The 25657-nt window shown below is 39.8% G+C and overlaps 1 protein-coding gene across 1 annotated transcript in view; it reads right to left on the bottom strand.

Annotated features, from left to right (window-relative positions):
* Positions 1-781: 781 nt before the first annotated feature.
* SLC30A8 (solute carrier family 30 member 8) overlaps positions 782-25657 on the bottom strand; it is a 35237-nt gene continuing 10361 nt past the window's right edge. Inside the window, 8 exon segments of the mRNA XM_060128108.1 lie at positions 782-927; positions 2198-2332; positions 6797-6902; positions 8592-8722; positions 8725-8741; positions 13119-13272; positions 16436-16582; positions 24736-24935. Of these exon segments, the coding sequence (XP_059984091.1) occupies positions 782-927; positions 2198-2332; positions 6797-6902; positions 8592-8722; positions 8725-8741; positions 13119-13272; positions 16436-16582; positions 24736-24935 (1036 nt within the window).

The following is a 25657-nucleotide window of genomic DNA, read 5'->3' as shown; positions in this document are numbered from 1 at the left end:
AAGACCTGGGAGCTCTTCCATGTGACTTGGGGTAAATACTCTGCCTCTCTGTGCCTCCTCGTTTTCTTTTATTATTAGGCCACACCCTATGAAAACACTCAAAAAGCAGCAGTTGCCTCATTTTTCATTTGTACAGGTGCCTTTTATACAGGGAAGTAAAATAGAATTCAGCAGTTTCAGGCATATCACAACATAGTGTGAAAGCAAGATAAAGAGACGGAATTCTGTCCCATGTCGTGAATAGTGACATTGATAAGGAGTAGGAAGGTAATGCCCCCAGTTATATTACAGCTTAGGGGGCAAGTCAAGCTCTAAGGGAGTACTAGACCTCCACATTCTCTTCTACCCCTGACTTGGCTCCTGTCCGTTTTGCTTTTCGTGTTTCGGAAAAAATCTGTGACTCCTTCCTTGACGCTGATTCTTGATAGGACTGTCGTGAGTTCAGCTTTACCCACTCAGCCTCGGGATGCGTTATTGAAAGGAGGTGAACTTTTTATCACCTGTGGTTACAAACAGCTGTTATTTCAGCCCCCCCCACCAGTCAGGAATAATCTCTACACACATTCCTGGAATTGAACACAGCTACAGATGGGTTGATAATCCAATGGACTGATGAATCTAAACGCATTTTCATTCATGGAGGATGGAGCTAAATGAAGAAGGATAAAACGTGCATTGAACCGTATCATGAATTTCTCAAACTTCTTCCTTTGGTTTGTTAGGAACTGCGGAGCAGCACGTAGTGGCCCGTCGAGCTTGGGGAGCTGGCAGTGCGACTGAGCTAGTCCAGGGGATCTTCACAGAAACGGCAGTCGGGGTCTTGGTCGGCTAGAGGTTCCATCTGAATGGTGAGTGAGTGCACAGGAAAGCTCTTGCTGAGGGCTTTCGCGATTTCTCTCCGAACCACCTGGCTGTCCCGGCCGGCTGCTGTCGATAAAGAACCACAGTGAGATTGGCACTGATTTGTACACACAGGGGCGACGTCTCATCTCCAGCTTTTGTCTCTGCACCAGGCAGTGCGCTCAGAAGGAGCCACGATGGCTCTGACAATCAGCTACATTCACACAGTCAAGACAGGGGACATCCCAGTGCTGCAAAGCACCCCGTCACTCTGGGAACTCTTCTCGCCCACAGCCTCTCTGGAGTCTGGCGCTCCTAGGAGCTGACTATGAAAGTGGAGATAAGCCATGAAAAAGCCAAGTCAAAACTATTATTTCTTATACAGCCCTGCTCACCAGTTCCCTGGGTTCTCTGGGTTGCCACCCTTATAGCTAATCAGAATTTATGTCAAGGATAGTGACAAGAGCCAGGAAGCATGTAGAGCAGCAGACCTCACCGCCGTCTTTTCTCTTGTCCCCAAAGGTATCAGGAGGCTGTAAAGTTCCCTCCGTAGTAACCTGATTGTTTCCTAGATTCTTCCATTTGCAGTGAACTATTGGTGTAGTCGAGGCTGTAAATTCCCTGCAGCCCGATCCACGCTTCTCAGCAAAGCTGAGGATGTCTGAGAAAGCACAGTCCTCAGATGACTCTTCTGTTCTCTGCCTCTAAGTAACTTCATGAGTTATTTCTTAGCAGCCTAATATGTCATCCTTAGCCTGAGCTGTCTCCCGAGGCAGTGCCCATTTTCTCAGCCCTAGGATGTATCACGAACAAAATCACCTTCTACCTGAAAAAGTAGTTTTGGGGATAAACCCCAAATCCTAAGAGTTATCTCACATGGTGACAGAATTTCTAACCATTCAGTAAAGGAACCACCATTAATTCTGACTAGAATATCTTTTAACTTTTTAGAACCTTAAGGATGGGACCATCTTTCTCTCTTTGGTGATAGGCAAAGCATCTTACACACCAAAGATACTCAATGAAGATTTCTTCTTAAATTCTTCCTCTTATTTAACCGATAGGACATCAGGTCAAACAGAGTTTAAGGCCTTGAAGTTTGGGTGGCCTTTTAGCCTTTTGTTCTACTCTGTAACCCTCTGCAGTCGGCCTCCAGGGTTGCCATAAGTATCACTGTTGCCACGACGACACTGGCAAGGGGGACGATTTTCAAAGGCCCTTGGTCACACAGAACACTTTACATTTGTGTTGGCAGCGGCAACAGACACCAAGGGCTCCTCTACCAAAAGGAGGGAAACTACGGACTTTACAGGACAAGGACTGAATTTCGTCCAGGGTGTTTACAAAACTCACTGACCTGCAGTAACGTGAGCTGAGAGAATCACTTGGTTCATTGTTAGCGACCAGACGTGCAAGCTGTGCACAGACACCACCCCATCCACCGCTAAAATGAGCTCCTTCACACCATTGTAACTCAGGTTCTTTGGCACACCTGCCAAGAGGACAGAGTGGGAGGCTGTTGTTATCTCACTAAATACAGCTCAGTGCAATGGCCAATGGAGGACAGAAAGTCCTTAGTAAATTATTAACTTGCCCTCTCCATTTATGGTTTCTTATTTCAAATATTTACAAAGCAGATTCAGCTGACTATTTCAGAGGTTTTACCGTCAGTCACAGGTTCACAAAGAATATTTGCAGATTTTACTAGGCAGTCATCAACAACAGTCATCACCCTTCATTTTCAGAGTGTATGGTTTACCCAGTTACCTTTGAAATTATCTGGAAAGCAAAAGGAAGTCACATGGGATTTGGTATCAGCTTATCGTGGGTTGGCATTCTGACTACAACTATTGTGAACCTACCCAACTCTTGGAACTTGTCTAAGCCTTAGAACATTTGTAGTAAAATAGGGATGATAAGAACAATATGTAGTTAACAGAGTCCTTTGGGGACTCTGAAAATATCTCAGAAAATATCTGTCCTTTGTAAACTCTACTGCTGTACAAGTGTTAGTTATCCAACAGGTCACTTAGTGAACGGTGTTAATAGGGGATCCTAATGTTGTAATATCATCTCATTATTCAGTCTGTAGAATTTCTATTATTTTAGGTATCTTAGGGTTTAATATTAGGGCCACAGAATGTAGTAGTTTGACTTTCATCCTTGTTTCTAAAGGAACGGTGTGGGACACACCGGAAGGTGGGAAGTCTGGCAGCCAATCGGCTATTCTTTGGGGCTGAAGGAACTGAGGTGTCTCTAGCCTCGAGATGAGAAGGCTAAGGGAAGTAGGATCACTGTTTTCAAACACTGCAAGGATTGTCACATAGAAGATGACAGGATATGAAAGTGTAAGGGCCTGAGTCAATGGTCGGTTAAAATCATAGAAGACATCGGTTTGATATAAGAATTAAAAAAAAAATCAACTCAACTAGTACAGACGTTGTAAAGCCATTTGATGCAATGGGTAAATCCTTGTCAACTAAAGTTGATCCAGAGAGGATGCTGTAGAAGAGATTTCTAAGGATAAACACTTTTTAGCTTCCACTTCAATTGTATACATACATCACAGACACCTGGTGTGTTTGTTAAAAGTAAACATGCCTTGGCTCCATTAAAATGCTCCTGAAGAAAATCTCTACGGATGAGGCTCTGAAATCTGTATGCTTTTATAGTGGTTCTTGACCTTCGATGCACATTAGTGTCACCGGGGATTTTAGAAATCCTGATGATTTCTAAAATGATCAGGAAATTTAGAAATTTCTGAAATGATTTGTTGGGTTACACCCAAGACCAATTAAGTCAGATTCTCTGGGGATAAGACCCAGCATCAGTATTTGCTTAGCTCATTTGGTGATTCTAACTGAGTCAAGGTAGAGGACCATTACACTAATATTTACCAGCTACTGGGCAGCTCTACCTTGCAGTGGTTCTCAAGCTTGGCTGCATGTTGAAAAACATCAAGGCCAGCCCCTATTAAATCAAAATCTCTGGGTCTAGGGCCTGGGTATAAGTATTTTTTAAAAGCTTCCCAGATGACTGTAATGAGCAGCTAGTAGAGAACCACTTACTTAAAAGGAATAGGGAATCCTTAACTCTCCTTTTTCAGGATTTAAGAACCTTGCTCATGGGGATTTCCTCCTTGAGGCTAACTTAAAATTCACTACAGTTTGAGTTTAGTTTAGTCCCACTTCATATTTCATGGAACTTGTCAACATGGTTTTTTACTCTGTGAGCTGCACAAAGCTCAGGGTACTAGAAACAAAGAAGTTCTTGTCTCAGATTAGCCATAGAATGTGCACGGAGTCATGGGTGAAAATGTTACATCATCATAATAATAACACCTTTATTGAGAAGCTGCATGTCAAGGTTTGTATTGAGCACTTTATTTATAGTGATTATTTTATTTAATAGTCATAAGAACTTTAAGAGCTAGTTAATGAGTGTTACAACTCCTGTTTGACTGGAGAAGAAAGTGGGAGTCAGAGAGGTTAAGAAGAATTGCTAAGGCCACATAGGTAAGTGGCATGTCAGATTCTAAGGTATGTGCTCTGGGTGTGGAGTGTCATGCAAATGCTAGACTCCATGTACTATAACCCAAAGTTGACTATTATGCCCAACGTGTCATCTCTGGAGAGTTTCATCTGACCCTTTGAAGACCTGCTGTCATTCATCTAGGACCCTTGAGATGAAGTCATGATCCCACTACCTCTTTTTCTCTTGCCTCCTTTATCACTTGACCTTTATGGAGAATGCAAGTCCACTGTTACTTATTTTTCTCTATGAAATAATATTGACAAGCAAAAGGATATGTTCCCATTGGCCTCAGTGTTTCATCACACCTTAGAAAGCTTTTTCTTTCTGGGGGAGAGCCTGCAAAAATATTAACGTATCCAGGAAAATACCCAGATTCGTTTTCAAAAAAATAATTACCCAGGCTAATAAGTATATGAAAAATCACTCATAATAAGTATATGAAAAATCACTCAGTATTCTTCATAATTAAAGACTTGTGTATGGAATCAATAAGATAATATTCACCTATCAGATTAGAAGAGAATCAACAGTTTGACAATACCCAGTGATGGTGACGATGTGAGGAAATGAACACTCTCATATGCTGTTGGTAAGAAAGAAATTGATATGGTATCTTTGGTAGAAAGGTCAATATCTATCAAATTTGAAAATGCACATAACTTCTGAAACAGCAATACACTTCTAGGAATTATTAGATTATTATCTAGGAATATTATTATCTAGGAATAATTAGATATACAATTGCTAAAAATATAATTGCAGCATTGTTTGTAATGTCTGTCAATAAGCAGGTATTGCGATACGTGCTTACAGTAGAATAGAATACTTTGTATCCATGAAAAAGAATGAGGTGTATCTATGTATGTACTAATATGGAAAGATCTCCAGTTGAAAAAAGTAAGGTGCAGAACAAAATATGTATGTAATCCTAGTTTGTGTAAAAAAGACACATGCACTATATATATGTACACACACACACATATACACACATGTATATATGTATATTGCATGTACATATATGTGTAAATGCATAGATATTTTTGGAAAGATATATGTCAACTTCTTAGTAGGTGTTACTCCTGAATAATGGGACTGAGAATTCAAAGGTAGAAAAATGGAGAGACTTCTTCTTATCATTTTATACCTTTCCATCTTTTCTTAAAAAATTTTACCAAGTACAAGTATTATTTTATGCTAACCTAATTTAAAAATTAAGCATCTTCCAGATAGGAGTTACCTGCCAGTTTCAATAATTAGTTACATTTTTGCTTAAATAAAAAAAAGATAATCATGAGGGAATGTCTGTACTGAGAGATAAAGTGGAATGTAGTCATCTCACGTTGTACACACATTTGTCTTTTCTCCACCTTCAAGTCAGTAAGTTCTGTAACAGCAGTAACAGCTGCAGCTCAGTGCTTGGCCCTCAGAAAAGGAAATGGATGCATCTGTGACTTGACAAACCAAATATTGTCCCCTTCTGAGCGAGGACATTCACTTGTTACTCAGTGATGTTTGACTCCGTTTTCTGTTTCACTGTGGTCAATCAACATTATCACCTACCAACGATTATCAGGCCCTCCGAGAACAAAACCTTTAAACGTGTACTGGGCAGTGAATGCTAAGCTAGGGAAGGGTGAGCTGTCGTGAAGGCAGCTGTACTCTGAGACTGTGTCTCCCTTCGGTCAAAATGTGCTGGACAGGAAAGAGAAGCTCAGCTGACGTATGGCTATCTTTGATCACCTGAATGTTTGATAAGATGCAAATCTCTGGTTGTGATTGAATTTTCTAAGCGCCACTCCCAGTGTCCTCCTGGAAGAACCCTTTCAGGGGTATGAAGAGACTAGTCCAGTGGTTCTCAAAGTACGGGCCTCTGCCCAGCAGCGGCAACGTCTTGTTAAAATTCAGATTCTCAGGCCTCGCCCCAGGCCTACTGTCTCAGGAACTGTTGGATGGGCCCAGCAGTCTGTGTTTTATCAGACCCTCCAAGTGGTTCTGATGCCACTGTCTGAGAACTGCTGGCCTAGTCTGATGAGCATTTTAGGCAAGTCCTTCATAGTAGCTATAATGCTGCCTGAGGGATAGATTTATTCAATATTTCTTAGGTATTTGCCACATAGTTAGGGATAAATTTATATTTTTGCTGTATCTCCCTCACTGAACCACTCATTCTGGTGTTTGTACGTATTGTTTTTATACTATGCCATATCATTTAACAGTTGCTGAAGAAAACAGAAGCCAATCCTTTTTATTTATGTATTCCCATTTGAATAAAAATCATATTTTTTTTCACAAAAATTTCTTGTAAGTTTACGCTTTCCCTATAATGCAAACTCACAGTAGGCATGCCTTGAGGCCATTCCCTTTTGTGATTATAAGGAAGAGAAAACACAAATGCTGGGAATAATAAGAAAATCATTCCTACCTTCCATGAGTAAGATGGAGAAGTCCTTTAAGATAGTGATGGTGCTGGCCAGAACCAGGATGGAAAAGACAAATGTGCAGATCGGGTCAGCCATTTTATAGTCTGGCTAGAAAATATGGGGATTTCAGTTAATTGAATCCAGGCCTCCCATGCGGAAAGTCTGATGGATAAAATAAGTAAACCCTCACGCTTCCTTCCCTCCCTGTCACCCGTTCACCCTCCTGACACTGAACTCCAACTCAGAGGCAAGACTTCCTGAAGACTCAGTCCTTCTTCTAAGCTTTCAACTCTCAGTGACTCAAGAAAGGGAGACCATAGGACATGCTCTCCCCACAATTTAAGAAGTAAAAAGAGAGATATCCTTGAGTGCGCTCTCAAAAGGCCTGATTTAACTTCTCTCAAATTAATAGAAGTACAGAGAATGTGATGAAAATATGCACACATTTGTGCAACATTCAATGACTTTTCATCCTTAATTATGATGAAAAGAAAGGATATCATTTGTTCAGAGGTTGCATGTAACCAAGGTATAGCCAGAGCTTGGTCTTGGCAGAGTGGGTCAGTTTACTTCTTTCCCTCTTAGATATGACGCGTACTCAAGGCAGGCATCTTTGATACAGTCCAAAGAATATGTACTGAGCCCTCATTCTCGTGCTCTCTCACCGCTGGAGCCCTTGGCCTCAGGGTAAAACACCTGCTATTCTGCCCTTGATGAAGTTCTGTGCCACAGAAAAATTTGTGCCTCATTACTTCTAAGAAACCCGGCAAGAATAACCTTGGTAAGAGTACTCTCAAACTTCACTCACCCTACAATTTTGAACGATTTGGTCTTAAACTTAAAGCTTTTAGTGAGGATTTGCCCAACTGAATTCAGACATGTCTTTGTAATTTTTATTTACATGTTTTCATTTTCCACTAAAAATAATAGAGTCCTTGCTAACTGGGCAGTCGTGATGTGAACAGACAGAGCTATACACTCCTCTCCTCCATTACCCCCCTACCTCCGCGCTTACCCAACTCTGTTGGTTCTTGGTATTACCGAATAGAGATTTGTAGTGAATATTTGTTTGGGGTCAGAGGCCCACTCAGGATCTATTCCAAGTTTCAATTGACACCCTGACTTTTTGGAAATAAGTTACCTGTCTCCCATGGTGGGAGAGTCAGTCAGGTGCTCTACCCTCCCCAGCCAAACAGCAGATACAAGACCCAACCTATGTCAGTTGGGCTCCATTTCCCAGGAATATGAATCTTCAGCAGAGTGACAAGAACAGGAAAAAAATTAGTTGAGTCACATTCATTTCATCATGGTGCCTAGGACAGAAGTTGGATAGTTTCTGAAATCTAGATACCAAAAGTTGCTCTTTATTCTACCTTGATTTCTGTAGAGGAGTACAGCCAATAAATTTCAGCCAATGAGTCTACTTTTTGCTTAAGTGAGCTACAGATCTTTTCTGTTGATTACAACCCAAGAACCCTAAGTTATTCATGGTTCCATTGCAATCCATCTTAACCGCAGAACAGAAGGAACTATGCACATGAAACTATGCACATGAAACGGTAGGGCTGCCCGTCTTTCTTGAAAGACGGGCAGCCCTACAGTTAAAGACATAGCTCTTAGGAATTTGGAAAGTCTAAGGTTTCAAGCTTTGAAAGTTTCTTTGTTTAAACCTTGTAAAGTAGTTTGTGTAGGCAAACCGGCTGTCCACCCTCATTTAAGTTAATAATGGAGGGTCAGCTTCTGTACCACCTAATCTATAAAATCACTAAGACAGTGAGTAAACTCAAACATACTCACCTTAAAGTAGATAATAAGTGCACTGGTTAACACACTGATGCTCTGAAATAGATCTCCAAGGGCATGTACAAAAGCAGCTCTGACACTGGCATTAGCTTGCACTTCTTTGTGATTGTGGCCAGGGTGTCTCTGTGCAAAATCACACTTAGTCTGGAAGAAAAAGCAATGTCCTTGGCCCACGAGACTAACCCTTAAAAATCTGTGCAGCACAATGGGGAGCTGACGACAGCATGTATTACCCAAAATGGCAAAGAGTTGAAACATTAATGCTTTATAGTGGACTATTTTGAACTAATTTTGAACACAAGGGTATCATGGAATTTAAAAAAGTTCACACAAGGATAGACAATGAAGATTCACCTCAGTTTTCTTTTCCATCTAATTAATGCTACTCTGTTTCATTTTAAAACTGGAAACCATCACCTCTTAGGTAAACGCCAAGTATTTGACAATGAGGAGGGGAAATATTTATCGAGGATCTACTGAATGTCAGACACTGAGCTAGGCTTAAAGCTGAGCTTTGGGACTTCCCTGGTGGTCCAGTGGTTGGGAGTCCGCCTTACAGTGCAGGGGACGCGGGTTCGATCCCTGGTTAGGGAACTAAGATCCCACATGCTGCGGGGCAGCTGGGCCTGCGCGCCACAACTACTGAGCTCGTGCACCTCAACTAGAGCTCGTGTGCCACCAACTACGGAGCCCACGCGCCCTGGAGCCTGTGTGCCACAACTAGAGAAAGGGAAAAAAAAAAAAAAAAAAGCTGAGCTTTGGTGGGAGCTTAATTAATGTGCTGGTTTCAAATGCAAAAAAGCAGCAGAAAACAATAAAACAAAATAAGTAGTGAATTTCTTCAAAGTTGGATTTTTTAATCTTTTATTTTACTTAATTTTGTTCATTTCCATGAGAATTGGAAATTTGAATAATTCCCTAATGGCCAATGATGAGAGTACTGTGCTTATGTATATGTAGCTATTTATCAAGAGACTGAAATATATTAATGTATTATAATGTATATAAATGTTATATGTATATATAACATATTGCATAATTTAACAGCTCCAATCCAAGTCAAAGAGACTAATAGTGGGCCCTATAAATTATGTACCTGATTCTGTTTATCCACAACTTTAGGAGTAATCTCTCATTTTTTTTTTTTAATATATTGATTTATTTTTGGCTGTGTTGGGTCTTCGTTGCTGTGCACGGGCTTTCTTCATTGTGGTGCGCAGGCTCCTTGTTGTGGTGGCTTCTCTTGTTGCAGAGCACAGGCTCTAGGCACACGGGCTTCAGTAGTTGCAGCACGCAGGCTCAGTAGTTGTGTCTCATGGGCTCTAGAGCGCAGGCTCCGTAGTTGTGGCACGCGGGCTTAGTTGCTCCGCGGCATGTGGGATCTTCCCGGACCAGGGCTCGAACCCGTGTCCCCTGCATTGGCAGGCGGATTCTTAACCACTGCGCCACCAGGGAAGTCCAGGAGTAATATCTCTTATGTTTTGCCTAGAAACACTTTCTGTACATTTTGGAACAAAGGTTTAAAAAAATAATTTTTCAGTACCATGTATCCCAGTCTATTTGCAGGTAGGTGTCTGTTAAATCTCAGGCCATCATCACAAAGCGGAGAGACTGCTATCCACCAAGATGTGAACATTACATAATTTACAGTTTTTAGATTGTCGGTGTTTGGGCAGAAATTCACCCTCAATTAGGAGTTACCATTTGAAGTTCTTCAGACAACCTAGCATGCCTAACATGCCTAGCATACACGGCAGACCTAGAAAGCAGTTAACAGACTTTCTTTCTAGGTCTGCCATGTATGCTCATCACATTGTTTTCCATTCTTTTACTCATTTTGTATTTAAAAAGAAAACTTACTTAGGGATTCTTATATGCCAGGCACTATTAAATGCTTGGGGCATAAAGGTGAAAATAGACGTAGTCCCTCCCTCATTGTAGCTTTAAGTATGATGGAGATGGTAGAGATTTTAGAAAGACACACATAAATGGAAAATTCTAATTATACTAAGTCTATTAAGAACTGGTGCTACAGATAGTACAACAGCGGACTCTGATTTAGTTAGACAGACAAGGCAATTGAGTTGGATTTGAAAGGTTATACTAGAGTTAAATAGGCTAGTTAAATAGGCTAGGAAATGTTGCAGGCAGAGAAAAACTTAGCCTTAAGGCGCTGTCCGTAATCTTCATCCCAGAATCCCTTAGCAACTTCTGTTAGAACTTTCTACCTTGATTTTGGGCTCCCAAGCAATAGATTTATTCCCAAATTATGGTTCTGATATCTCTGCGGTCAGACAATACAGCATCTAGCAGAACTGGGAGTAAACATTTGAGTCACTCAGTATCCAGGGAAGTCAATGCTTTTCAATTCCCTGGTCTTTGTAAGCATGAAAAGCACATGCAGTATTAGGGTCGAAGTTCGAGAGCAGTTGTAGTAAAAAGAAAATTTGGATGGTATCTATTTAGAAAGTCACACTCGATCTTCAAGGTACCAGATTTATGTGGTAGTTAACTGGTGCATTCTTCATCTTTATGCAGCATACACACAACCTGTGTGACATATGACTCGGGAAATTATTACCATTGTTATTGTTCCTGCTGCCCTGGGGACATATAGTTCTTCTTATGCAAAGATGATGGTATTGACTCCCAGTCAGCAGGACATGTGGTCTGGCTTATTTGTCTCCTAGTAGTGATAGATTTGCATTGATCTTCCCATACTTTTTCTCCCAGGGCCAATAGGAAACATATTTTCAAGGTAACTGGGTAGAAATAGTGATCTAGTCAGGGACAGCAGATCAGATACCACTCTTCTAATTGTTTAGCTTAGAGATTTTGAGCAATGGGTCCCAAACTAAGGGATGAGGACCTGAGGCAGGTACAAGCTAAGCACATGAAAGTGCCTGGAGGAACTTATTCAAAGTACACGCGCTCAGACTACCCTCTAATTCCAGGGATTCCTTTGTGCCCACTCTCAGAAAACAAAAACAAAACAACGCTGTTTAAAATGCCGTTCTTCGTCACTGTCTTCTTCCATTCCTGAACCTACCTCATTGAATGTATTGTATCATGTTACATTGCAAGATAGACAGGTGATACATGGATGGTTTTCTATTGCTGCTGTAACAAATTATGACAAAGCCTTTGTGGCTTAGAACAACATAAGTTATTGTCTTACAGTTCTGGAAGTCAGAAGTCTAAAATGAGTGTGCAGGACTGCATTCCTTCTGGAGACTGTAGGGGAGAATTCATTTTCTTACCTTTTCCAGCTTCTAGAGGTCACTTACATCTTCAAAGCCGGCAATGCAGCATCTTCTCTCCCCTCTGACCTCATACTTCCCTCTTATAAGGACTTTTGTGGTTACATTGGGCCTATCTGGATAATTCAGGATAGTCTCCCCTTCTCAAGATCCATCCTTAACCACATTTGCAAAGTTCCTCTTACCGTGTAAGTTGACATATTCAGAGGTTCCAAGGATTAGAATGTGGAAATCTTTGAGGGGCCATTATTGTGACTACCACAGATGATAGGTAGGTAGGTGGATGGATAGATAGATAGATAGATAGATAGATAGATAGAGTTTAAAGTAACGTTGCCCAAAATCAGACTATCAAATAGGAAAGATCAAATCAACCAAAAAGGATCAAAGCCCTGGCTTCAGCTCCGCATTGTCACGAGCAATCAGATAGTTCATTTGGGAAGACCAGACCAGTATGGCAATGATCACATGTCCAGCAGGGCATGATCACATTTCCTCTAAGAATGATTTAAGACTGCCTGGATGAGAGAACGGACCAAGAGATGGAAACTAAAGAGAGAGTTTAGCTAGCACAGCTTAAGAGTTTTCATGCAATCATAATGATGCAAAGATAAGATAGACTGCTTTTGAGAGAAATAAATTCCCTATCATTCTGTTAAAATATATGAAACTAATGACCACTTTATGGGGATATTGCAAAAGAGAATTCAAAAGTAGAAAGGGGGCTGAAGTAAATAAAATTTATGATCTCTTCCAACCCAGGTCTCTGGGAACTCATAATGTGTTCATGTAACAAAAAGAATAGGAGTAAGTCACATCCCACATGGAACCATCAATTTGTGTGAGAGAGTAGAGTGGCTAGAAGCTCAATTCTGGGTTTGGTGGGTCTATTTTCAAATCCTGCTCTGCACTGCCTCATTGGCAGTTTATTTAACCTCACTGAGCTTCAATTTCCTAATCTGTGTGGTATGAGTGTTGTGAACATTGAGCTTGATAATGTAAATAGATCAAAAGATCTCAGCGCATTCTCTGACACGTAGGAAGCATTCAAAATGGTAGCTATTAGAAGCCAATATTAAAACACACTGTAACTTAAACTAGCACAACCAGCCCTATTTTCAGTCTTAGAGCCATTTGAACACTCTGTCAGGTCTCTACCATCCTCACAAGTGGAGGAATTAAAAACAAACAATAGCAACAACAACAAACCCACAAATCTATGTCCAGACAAGCTTCACGGGCAGTGTGTGGGGTGACTTACATAATGTTCGCTGCCACCGCACAGCTCGAAACAATGATCATCACGGTCGCCTGGATCTGGTAATTGGAGTACAGCAGGCGTTCACACGCTAGGTACACCAACACACCCGTCACCACCCAGACACATAGGATGGACAGCAGGGCACCAAGGATCTCTAGGGATTCAAAATGCACACAGACACACATACACAAAGAATTTGTGAATCACCTTAACCTCCCCAAGAGTCATAAGATATTAATGCTCCATTCCCCCCCCAAAAAAGAGAAGCTTCACACTAGCTCACTCGGTGGTTCGCAAAGCAAAAGTGTGGATGGATTTTAGCACTAAGATGAGACACTTTAATGTTGTATTCATAAAACACCAGTGTCTGAGTTCATTATGCTCCATATTACTAAGTAATTTTCAGCAAATTTTTAAAGCATATTAATGGCTGCCTACCCTTGCTGTTTTCCTGAGGGATTTTAATTTAAACAGGTGCTAAAATGATTGAAACTTATTAGGAGATGAAATAATGGGACACAGAGTAAAACGTGTTTAGAAACTCTTAATTTTGCCATAAAACACTTACAACTTGCCAGCACTGTAAAATAGTAAAAAGGGAATCCTTCAGAGACTTAATGAAAATGAGCTTCATATGCCAACCCAACATATTATAAACACAGAGGCAAACTCCAAGGTATATCAACACTCTAACTGCATTTTACAAGCAAGAGTAAGGAAAAGAAGTGTCAGAATGGAGACATTTACATGAACATTTAAAGATAAGATAGTGTTCAGGCTTCCCTCTAAGTGAAGTATGTTTGCTCACTTAGAAGTTCCTTACACCTCACCTTGATCTTTCACTCAACCTTGGAAATAGCTTCTAAAAGCCTACAAGGCTCTAGAAATATTCTGTGAGTCAGTGGTTGGGCACATGTCATAATTCCGACCTTCCCCCTTTTAAAGCAGCAATGTAACATATTATTTCCCAGACTTCAGTCATTTACATACACTTTCATGATTGTAACCATATTCACATGACCCCTGTCTCATTGGCCACTTAACACTCTATTTTTTTTTCTATTGAGGTGTGGTTGATGTACAATGTTATATAAATTTCAGGTGTATGAGATAGTGATTCAAACTTTTTAAAGGTTATATTCCATTTATAGTTATTATAAAATATTGGCTAGATTCCCTGTGTTGTACAATATATCCTTGTAGCTTATGTATTTTATATATAATAGCCTGTAGCTCTTAATCCCCTACCCCTATCATGCCCCTCTCCACTTCCCTCTCCCCACTGGTAACCACTAGTTTGTTCTCTACATCTGTGAGTCTGCTTCTGTTTTGTTATATTTACTAGTTTGTTGTAATTTTTAGATTCCACATATAAGTGATATCACAGAGTATTTGTCTTTCTCTGTCTGACTTATTTCACTTAGCATAATGCCCTCCAAGTCCATCCGTGTTGTTGCAAATGGCAAAATTTCATTCTTGTTATGGCTGCGTAGGATTCCATTGTATGTGTGTGTATACGTATGTATATATGTGTATATATATATATATACTACATCTTTATCCCCTCAGCTGTTGGTGGGAAGTTAGGTTTCTTCCATATCTTGGAAATTGTAAATAATGTTGCTGTGAACATTGGGGTGCGTGTATTACCATTATCTTTACATAAACTCACATTTTGTACTTAGCTTCTTCCTCAACAAAGTTATCCATGAAGTTACATGCTTGATGTAAACAAACGTGCTAGTTGATTTGCGCTAGTTGATTTTCACCTGTATGTCTATGGAGGTGCTGCCTGATATGGTAGCCATCAATCACATGTGGCTATTTAAATTTAAAATAGGTAAAATTAAAAATCCAGTTCTTCAGTAGAACTAGCCACATCTAAAGTGCTCCGTGACCACATTGTATTATCTATTATACAATATTTCCCTTGAAGCAGAAAGCCCTATTGAACAGCCCCGGTCCTCTACAGTGTCAGTGCTCACGGACTTCCATCACCAGGATGAGAAAGTTCAAGCAGCAATCTAAACTCTGAGTCTTCCCTGTGTTTACAAAGCAGCTTTGACCAATGGTATCATAAAGGGTAAACTACATGTAAAAATTTATGCAGATAAATGATGGGTGCTCAGCCACAGGTACATGTTTTCCAAGCGTAGCCCTATTCAGGGACTGAAAAGCATCTGAAATCACATTGCCACCAAGTCTTTTTTTTGATGTTTATTGCCTCACCCCTCCCTCCCTCCCTCCCCCCTCCCCCCTCTCTCCCTCCCCCCTCCCCCCTCTCTCCCTCCCCCCCCCAGTGTTAAAGGAAAGGCAATCCAAAACACCTATGTTGATAAGTTGTTTGACATGAAATTAGAACTTCCTATCATTCTAAACTTGAAAAACCGCAATCCACAATTGTCAGCCTACAAGCTGTGGTCTCTGTCTATTGGCCCCTTTCGGTGAAGGCTGGCCGTGTTAGCATGTTGCCCACAGCTCTGCCCTCAGATCTCCTCCACACGGATTTTCTCAACTGGTGTGAAAATATGGAATTGTAACTCCTTGTACACATGATTTGTACATTCAGCCAGTAGCTCCTCCAGCTGATATAAGGAATAATACAGAGGAGGAGCAGTGGAGTGACAGTGTGTGTTGGAGAGCCGGGTGGATTGTAAAAATGAGCCAAAGTAAGAGCTTCCCAGGTAGTAAACCCTCATCATACCTGGGCCCATTCCTAGACAAGAGCAAGCTATCACTCGTCAAAGAACCAGATCTAAGAAAGAGGAAAAACAAACTTTCATTTCCTCTTCTTCCTCCTCCTTCTCCTTTTCTTGTTGTTGATGGCTGATTGAACAAGATATCCAGCTGAGCCGTTCACTGAATGGCTAAATGCTGTGTGAGCAGGAACGTCCATATTCTATCCCCAACCCCCCTATAAGAAGTTCTTCAATCTCTCTAACTCTCTTGGGCTCTCTTTGCTTTACTTTGCAAAATGGTAGACGCTTCACCCCACCCTCTCTCCCAGATGCCGAGTCATTTAATGAATAGTATCATGGCTGTTACCGCACACTGAGATTCTTGGACTGGGGTGGTTGCTAAAGTGATGTATGTGTTCCTGTTGTCCCATTGGAGTAGAGGTAGCGCCGTTAATCTGGCTGTTAGCGGAATTAGCATTGAGAACACACGTTACCACGTACACATCTGTTTCACTCTGTGAACCAGAGATGTGCCTCTAAGGGATTTTCAAACAAGGCTTTGCACTGTCCCTTCCGTTTTTATCCTCGGTTTGACTCTGCAGCATTACTCTGTGTCAGTGCTCAATTGATGAACTGTACCTGCTCGGTGCCATCCAAATGTTAGCCGCTTGGAGGGGGGTTTCGATGACAACCCCAAGGAGAAGAGACTGAGCAGGAAACTGGTCAGATCAGTTAAGAGATGGGCAGCGTCTGTGATGACAGCAAGACTCCCAGCAATGTGTCCACCTGGGGGATGCAGAATAGGATATGGGGTTAGGGCCCCAGAGTGCAACTAGATCATGTACATACTAACCGTAGTTGGTGAAAATGCCACAGACTCCCAGAACTGAAGACGAGAAGGGGTCTTAACTTTGATTTAATCCACCTCTTTTCCCCAGTTTGACAAGTAAAGAAACCAAGATCCAGAGAGTGGGTAGGATTTGAACATGTAGAAGTGAATTGCACAAGAGAGGCCATTCCTGGGATAAAATGTGGGGAACATTTGAAGAACATCCCAGTTAGACTGGGGCATGAGGATTCAAAAGAAATATAAAAAGAGGAGGGCAGGAGAGGTGCAGGCCAGATTGAAAGGGTCTCCAGACTGAGGACCTGGACTTTGGTCTGTAAACCAAATGACACAATCTGGCCCCCTGATGTGCTGTTATTTGACTTGTAATTTTACCACAGTCTTTACCACTTCCTTCTGCTCCGCTAATTTATGTTATCCACCTGGTTTTGAGATTGCTGTTCTGAATAGTGGGGAGGAGTAAGAAGAAAGGGCAGGTACCTTCCAATGAGATTCTTTTTTAAAAATCTCTATTTTATATTGGAGTAGAGATGATTTACAATGTTGCATTAGCTTCAGGTGTATAGCTAAGTGATTTAATTGTACATATACATCTATCTATTCGTTTTCAGATTCTTGTTCCATATAGGTTATTGCAGAATACTGAGTAGCATTCCCTGTGTTATACAGTAGGCCCTGGTTAATTATCTGTTTTATATATAGTAGTGTGTATATGTTATATATAGTAGTGTGTATATGTTAACCCCATACTCCTAATTTCTCCCACCCCGTTTCCCTTTGGTAACCATAAATTTATTTTCTATGTCTGTGAGTCTGTTTCTGTTGAGTAAATAAGTTCATTTGTATCATTTTTTTAGATTCCGCATATAAGCGATATCATATGATATTTGTCTTTCTCTGTCTGACTTACTTCACTTAGTATGATCATCTTGAATGCACCAACAGTCCGATACAGCACAGGAAGAGAACCCAAGCCATGGGACACCTGCCTTGTTTTTCTCTCCATTTGGTGTGTTCCCTGTATTTCTGTCTAGTTCTCCTTTGTGAAAAGACCTCCAGCCTCTAAAATAGAAGTCAAAAGGACCACCTTATCTTTTCCTTCTCGAACAGGGCTGTTGTTTGAGTGCAATAACCTTTATTGTTGTTACTACATCTTCCCAGCAAAGAGCTTCCGCTGACTGATGAGTCCTCCCAGAAGTTGTTTATTGCCTCGTGTGCAAACAAAGTGACAGAGACTGTCAGTCATCAGCCCCTCCATCATCAGACTCACCTTGTCTCAACTAATGATTTAAAAAAATTGCATGTAAGGTTCATAATTGCAATAAGCCCCAGAGATCGCCGGCTCTGGCTATAGTTAATATCTGGTTTGTGAAAGTTTAATGGTCTGAAGCAAAGGAGTCCTCAGGCTTGTTACTGAGCTGTCAGGGCAAAAGTCAGAATGATTCATTAACCAAAAAGCAACATTTTGCTAAAAAATCAGCTGTCCTTCCAATTATTCTCTCGTGTTGCTCTGTCGCCAAACTTGGGCCTGATAATAAAGCGGTGTGAATAATGCATTATTTCTTGCCCAGGGAGTGACTGCACTCAGATAAGCAGCTTGCCGCAATCTTAGCAATGAATGGTGGTGATGAATGCTGGTATGCTGGGCTAAGATTGTTGCTTAAGTCAAGGGAATGAAGTCTTACAGGGGTTCTTCAACAGGCTCAGCTGAGTCAGGAGGGAACTGGGAAAGAAAAAGGGCTTGCTTTGGAAGCAGCGTGGTTATGTGGAGACCCGGGAACTGAGAAGCATTCTGCAACCCTCCAAGCTGCTTATAAGAACATCCAAAAAACTGTGGGGAATCGTGCTGACTCCTATGGAGTAAACTGTTCGTACGAGGCAGTCTGTGACTGAATGTGCATTTGCTTCTGAAAGCATGGGGTATTATCGACAGTTGATTCAATCATCCAGCCAGGATGTATTGAGACCTTACTGTGCACATCCCAGGGATAGGGTATAGAAAAATAAACAAAGTTAAACGAAGCACAGTTCCTCTCTTCAGTGATCCCCTTGTCTAACACTCACTGTATAGAAAACAGGCATCATGGGCTAGGGGATCAGAAAGCCACTCTCACTGGGAGCCCTGAAGAACTTTCCACAGGAGGGAGGGGGTAAGAATTAGCTAGAAAGGAAGAGTTTCTCAGAAAGAGATAAGAGCAAGAACAAAAAACAGAGAGAAGTAAAAGAACGGGGCACCTTTGTGGAAAAGTAGGAGGTGTGGTGTGTTGGAGAAATAACGGGAAATGAGACTGGAAAGGTGGCTTGGGGACCCTTGTGTACGGTGTCACACGTAATGCTAAAGGATTTGAATGTTATCCTGTGGGACAAAGGGATCTTTTTGTGATTTTTTTTGAGGCAAGGTTGTGACATGTTCAGATCTGTATTTAGGCCTTTCCTTCTAAGAATACAGATTTCTTGTCCTACTGCTGACCTAAGAACTCAAAATCTTTCCAGGTAAGGCCGATATGTACTAACTCCTGGACTGCATTCAAGCCCCTCCGTCTGAAAGGCCCTTCTCATCTCCCTCTTAGTCACCTCTTCATCCCTACTCATCCTTCGAGGCTTTGCTCAGATCCCATATCCTGCAGGAGGACCTCCCAAATTCCCAAAAGTCATCTGAGAATACTACCTGCTTTCTCTGACATGGTCAAAAATGGTTTTAGGAAGGAGGTGAGTTGTGGGTTGGGGTCTTGAATGATGGTTAGGGTTTTGATGACTATGGAGAATGAGAGAGTTTTCCATGTAAATCAAAAGGCGTAAGCAAAAGTTACAGAGACCTCAAGGTGCAATGATTATTTTGCATAGAATGAATAAATAGCTGAAACAGAAGAAGAGTCATATAGGGAAGTAGTAAAAGAAAAAGATTGATAGTCAGTTTGGCAGGCAAATGGTGGAATAACTTGAAAGCCAAAGTAAGAATTTTTCATTTTGTGCAGGATGCCAGAGTTTTCCAATATATTGATCTCTCTTCACTTGGTGCAGCTGAGTAGGGTTTACCACAGAGAGGGCCCCTGAGCCAGCCTCTTTCTGCTACAAGAATACTTGTCAGTTTGCCTCTGTACTCAGTAAAATTTCCTATGCTTGACGTGGTGGGGAAAAGGTTGTGAAGGACTGAGATGGCAAAGGTGAGCCACTGAAGAATTTTGAAAACAGAATTAACATGATGAGGGCAATGTTTTAGGAAAATTAGCTCAACATCAATACAGCTCAAATTCCAAGTGATTTTCTGTCAGTATCCACTTAATTCCTTTACGGACAACATCACTTTCTTCTGACCCTAAAGCCAGATTTGAACTCGTAGACTAATTATTAGGAATGAGAAGGAAAGGAGGAGATTGATTTGCCCACTCCAAGTGCATAGCTTCCCACGTCCCCTCTACAAATTTTAGAAACAAATTGACAGGGCGTACGGAAAGGTACAAGGAGAAAACTGAGTTTTGTGGATGGGAGGCCATCTCATTTCAGAATATTAATTAGATATCAGCTGGGGAGAATATGCATCTATTCTCGGCATCCACATGATTTCCGGGAAAAGCAAGAGAAGACAGTTGTGCAGAAAACAAGCCAGTTTATACATCCTGCTGAGCTGTGTTTGCATGGGGTTGTGCCAGTACTTTATTTGGAAGGCTATGAATGTCCAGAACATCAGCTTTTCAAATCATGTTTCAAATGGATTATGTTTTGTAGATTTTCCGTTTTGTTGATCTCTTACGTGAGCAATTGAAAATTGTCCATAGTGTCGTGACTTTCAATAATAAAAAAGAATGCCCCGGGCTTCCCTGGTGGCGCAGTGGTTGAGAGTCCGCCCGCCGATGCAGGGGACACGGGTTCGTGCCCCGGTCCGGGAAGATCCCACATGCCGCGGAGCGGCTGGGCCCGTGAGCCATGGCCGCTGAGCCTGCGCGTCCGGAGCCTGTGCTCCGCAACGGGAGAGGCCCCAACAGTGAGAGGCCCACATACTGCAAAAAAAAAAAAAAAAAAAAGAAAGAGTGCCCCTCTAATATACATATCAATGGATTTCCAGAGGGAGTTTTCCAGATTGGAGCTGCTAGAAGTAAATTCTTTGCAGCTCTATCAAGCTCTTAAGTCATTCATTCAAAAGACTCACCCTGGCTCTAGAAATTGTGTGGTATCAATTTTTTAAAAAAATTTTAACTGGAAGGTTATTTACCAACTCTGGATTCATCTTGGACCGGATTGGGTCTAAGCTCTCTTCCAGTTTTCAAAAGCTATGAAAGTATACGTGTATAGGTCAGAAGACTCCATAACTTGAAGAAACTAATTCTAATTGCTTGCTGTTATAGTGCTAAAAAAGAAAAAAAGCTTAACAGATTCTCCTCCACTCTCAGATTATTATTAATTTAGCACTCTTTGGGGGTAATAAAGAGAAAATGAAGCCAAAATATTGGTAACAGAGTGTAACAAGTTATAGTGGTAAGAGTGGTAGTAGCCTATGGTACTATATAGGTAGCTTATAGTGTTCTTGTTAATTTTTTGGTAAAAAGAATTATAAATAAGATACCACAGCATACCAAAACCTTTAGATTAAGTTTATAGCTGTACATAGCTTTATTATTAATAAAAAGAAAGGATACAAATATGTTAAATAAGGATATAACTTAAGATATTAAAATATGCAATAAGACTACAACTCTGAGAAAAGAAAGAGGAAGTAAACATTTTTAAAGCCAAAATTATGAATTAGAAAACAGAAGGAAAATTAAAATAATAATATATTCCATAAAAATATATATATCAATAAAATAAAGTTTTATCAAGGAAAATAAGTAAAAATATACAAACAATATTAAAATGAGAAAGGAGCTGGAATAAATAAGAGAATACCAATATAAGACTATCATGTTCCATTGTATGATAATAAATTTGACAATTTCAGTGAGATGAATGACTTGGGAGATTTATAAATAACCAAAATTTACTCAAGAAGTAGAAATTTTGAATATGTCCATGAATGAGGAAGAAGCTAAAATATATGAAAAAATTATCTCCAAGAATGTCTCTGAAGTCAGACAATTTATCAGGGAGTTCTTAAAAAGAAAGAATAATTACAATGTCATATAAACTGTTTTAGCTTTTTTATAGAGTTGGCCAAAAAGTTCCTTCTGGATTTTCCTTAACATCTTATGGAAAAACCCGAATGAACTTTTTGGCCAACCCAGTATATAAAAAGGAAATTATTAAAACTAAACTTTTCACTTTAATATGCATAAGTCAGATTCAAAAACCGAGAAAAATAGCTCCAAAACAGAAAACTATAGTTAAATTTCAATGATCAAAAAAATAACAACGATTTTTCAATGTAAAAATCCTAGCAAAAATATTAGTGACTCAGATTGAGCCCTGCCTTGAAAGAATGGTCCACCAAGGTCTAGTCACCATAGTGAGAGCCTAAGAACATGAGCTCTGGAATTCAGACTGCCTGCTCACTGAAAGGATGTTGTTAAAGTCGAGTACTTTACTCTTTGTGCTTCAGGTTTATGGTCTATAAAGTGCAATTCGTAATAGGACCTACCTCTCAGGAATTTCATCAGGATTAAGTAAGGTGATACGTAGAAAGCACTCATCACAGTTCCCAGCACATAGTAAGCATTAAACAAATATTAGCTGTTGTCATCCTAATACCAGAAATGCATCATGATCTCTTAATATAATACACATCAACAATGGGTAAAAAAGTTTTAAAACAGAATGAATTTAAAAGATAAGGTTTTTGATAAAAGTCAACACTCATCCTTGATTATCCATTAACCATTAAAAAACCAGGACAAGGAGAATACTTCATTAACATAATAAAAATACTTAACCCCTCAGGAAACATTTCACTTAACAGCTAAACAGTTGAACATATGATTTGATTTAGCATATTATTTAACATGATAAAAATATGAAACATACAGAAGAGACATAACTATTGAAAGCAAGGAGAAATATAATTTTTTTGAACAAGAGAGGATTATCTCCTAGGAGGAGAGATGAGAGAGGAACAAGGAAAATTAACTTGAGATACATTTAGAATGACAGTAGTTCAAACACACTGTTGAGTACAAAATGAATATACAAAATGAAAACTCTCCAAAATCCAAAAAGTAACCATTTAGAAAGCAGGACATAAGAAAAGGAAGACCCCACTCACCTCTGGAAAGAATAAACCAAACACGCAAACTAACTATAAATAACTCTAGCAAGAAGTAGGTTGTCCTTGTGTTAAAACAAGCAAACTAAAAACATAAAACCTTAACTTGATGAGAGATGTAGAATATCTGGATAAATGGAGAAACATACTGTATTCCTGGAGGGGAAAACTGAGTATTTTAAGAAGATTTGTGTTCCCAAATTAATTTATATACCAATAAAATCAAAATTAGATTTTGGAGGAAACTGAACAAAATTATTCTCATGTTTAATTAGAGTAATAAACAGGAATGAACAGCCTTTACCTTTTTTCTGTTAAACAAAGGATAATGAGAAAAGAACAACAGATATTATAACATGTAAATCTACATTAAATATGTTACTACTGACAGAGATCAGCAGCATAGATAAAACACCTTAGAACCTAACTCTGTTATTTATAAAAATTTGATAAATGATAAAAGTCATATGGAGAAAAATCAATGGAGGAAATAATTATAAATGATGTGTAAATCTTTGTTAGCTCTTTAGAAAGAGAATTTTCAATGCTAAGAGCATAGATAATTTCACATTGATTTAAAATTAATGCAAAAAATTGAACAACAAAATGATATTTATCTTCTCAGTAGATAGGAAAGGCTTACTAAGCACTAAAATAGTGAGTCATAAAAGAAATCAGCTCAAAATGAAATGTTTGATACAATTTAGCTCTATAAAATTTGAAACTTCTCTAAGTCAAACCAAAAATTAAAAACTAAAAAGTAAACAACAAACTAGAATAGTACTTATAACAGACATAACAAAAGTTTAATAACTATATAAAGAGCTCCCACAGGGCTTCCCTGGTGGCACAGTGGTTGAGAGTCTGCCTGCCGATGCAGGGGACACGGTTTCGTGCCCCGGTCCAGGAAGATCCCACATGCCGCGGAGCGGCTGGGCCCGTGAGCCATGGCCGCTGAGCCTGCGCGTCCGGAGCCTGTGCTCCGCAACGGGAGAGGCCACAACAGTGAGAGGCCCACATACCGCAAAAAAAAAAAAAAAAAAAAAAAGAGCTCCCAGAGATCAATATAAAGGATTACAAATTATCTGAAAAAACAAGTGAGCCACAGATATTAAGAGGCAAATAGGAAATGCATTAACAAAAGGAAATACAGATCGTTAATAAACATGCAAATAATATTAATAGTAACAAAGGAATGCATATTAAAATAATGCATGTTCATCTATACATTAGCAAAGATTTTTGAAAGATTAAAATAAGTTCTGGGAAAGATTTGGAGAGAGAATCATTCTCACGTAGAGCTGGCAGACATAGGAATTGTTTCAAGCTTTCTGGATAGCAGTTTGGCAATGTGCATAAAGAAGTAATAAAAATATTCATGTCCTTCAACTAGTTATTTCCACTTTTAGGAATCTCTTTGAAGGAATTATCCAGAAAAGCAAGCAGAGTTTTATTCCAGATTTTTCATTGCAGCATTGTCCATAAGCAGGAAAAAACTCCCTAAGTTTCTAACATTAGAGAGATGGTTATGTAAATCACAGTAGAGCGTATTATAGAATATTGTTCAGGCATAGAAATGTTTTTGAAAGAGTATTTGATGGCATGGCCAAAAGCATTGTGTGCTCTCAGTTATGTTAAAAAAAATTGTGAGCTATAAATAGAAAATATACCGTAGAAAAATACTCCATAATGTTATTGAAGATTATCACTCAAAAGTAGGATTGTGATTAATTTTATTTTGTTTCCTTCTGCTTTCCAACTTATCTCAAATGAGCATATTGTTACTTTATATTTACATAAAATATTCAGTCTTTTTTTAAAAGAACTTAGGCAACTCTTCTGTAATGATGCAGGGTTTTGTTTGCTTGTTTAATCAGAGAAGTCTTGAGAAATACTCACCGATGACCTCTGCAATCATGAAAACTAAGCATGTTCCTGAAGCAGCACAGAGTTTCCACTTGGCATAGACTTGCTCCTTTGCCCTGTTCTCTGTGGCCTTGGAGTTGCTGTGGCAGTGATACATGGCTCCTGACTCTGGCTCCTCTGGCTTCTCTCCAGGATGTTGATCTTTATTCAAGGGTTTCTGCTGGAGTTCCATGCTGAGGATGAGTTTGACAGAAGCAAGAAGTGAACATGGTTACAAATAAACCTCTCACTGACAGCCCAACCCATTATCAGAACTGCTATGAGGACATTTGCTGACTAGCTAGGAACTTATAATTCATGGCTCCTTCTACAAGAAATATCAAATGTAAGGAACCAAGCGAGAACTTTCCTTCTGAATTCTCAACTACAAAGAGTTTTGCTTTTATTTAGGCAAGCTCTTATTCAGTCTGTACTACCAGTGATTAAAAGAAAGTAAAGGAAAAGGAGAAAGGAAGCAGATACATTTTGGTGCCTTTCCTTCACAGTCACTTCACTTTGAAAACATTTTGGGCACTGCTATAAATTTTAAAAGGGGCAGTAATGAGGTTATTACTGTTAACGAGTAATGTGCGTATGAGCCAGCCTGGTGATTCAGACACTCACTATTGCATGGCAACACTCTCCCTTTCTTCTGTACAGCAACATTGTTAATAGATCATAGCACTTTTTCCTGCTGATTCCATATGAACCCTCAGAAACCTTCTTAACACAGCTTTGCAGAAATCTCTACCAATCTATCAAAGTTGTAATGAGAGTTAAACCTACTTATACTTCCCAGAGCAGGCAGTGCCTATCAGTTCTATTCAAATATAAAGCATTTATAGAAATATAGAGCCATTTATAGAAATATAGAATTTCACAAATGCAAAGATTGTAGATAACATTTAGTCCAACC

The sequence above is a fragment of the Lagenorhynchus albirostris genome, chromosome 17, assembly GCF_949774975.1.
Source record: "Lagenorhynchus albirostris chromosome 17, mLagAlb1.1, whole genome shotgun sequence".
In the NCBI taxonomy this organism is placed as follows: domain Eukaryota; kingdom Metazoa; phylum Chordata; class Mammalia; order Artiodactyla; family Delphinidae; genus Lagenorhynchus; species Lagenorhynchus albirostris.
Note: the sequence above shows the minus strand (reverse complement) of the source record. Positions and strands in the feature narration are given on the sequence as shown.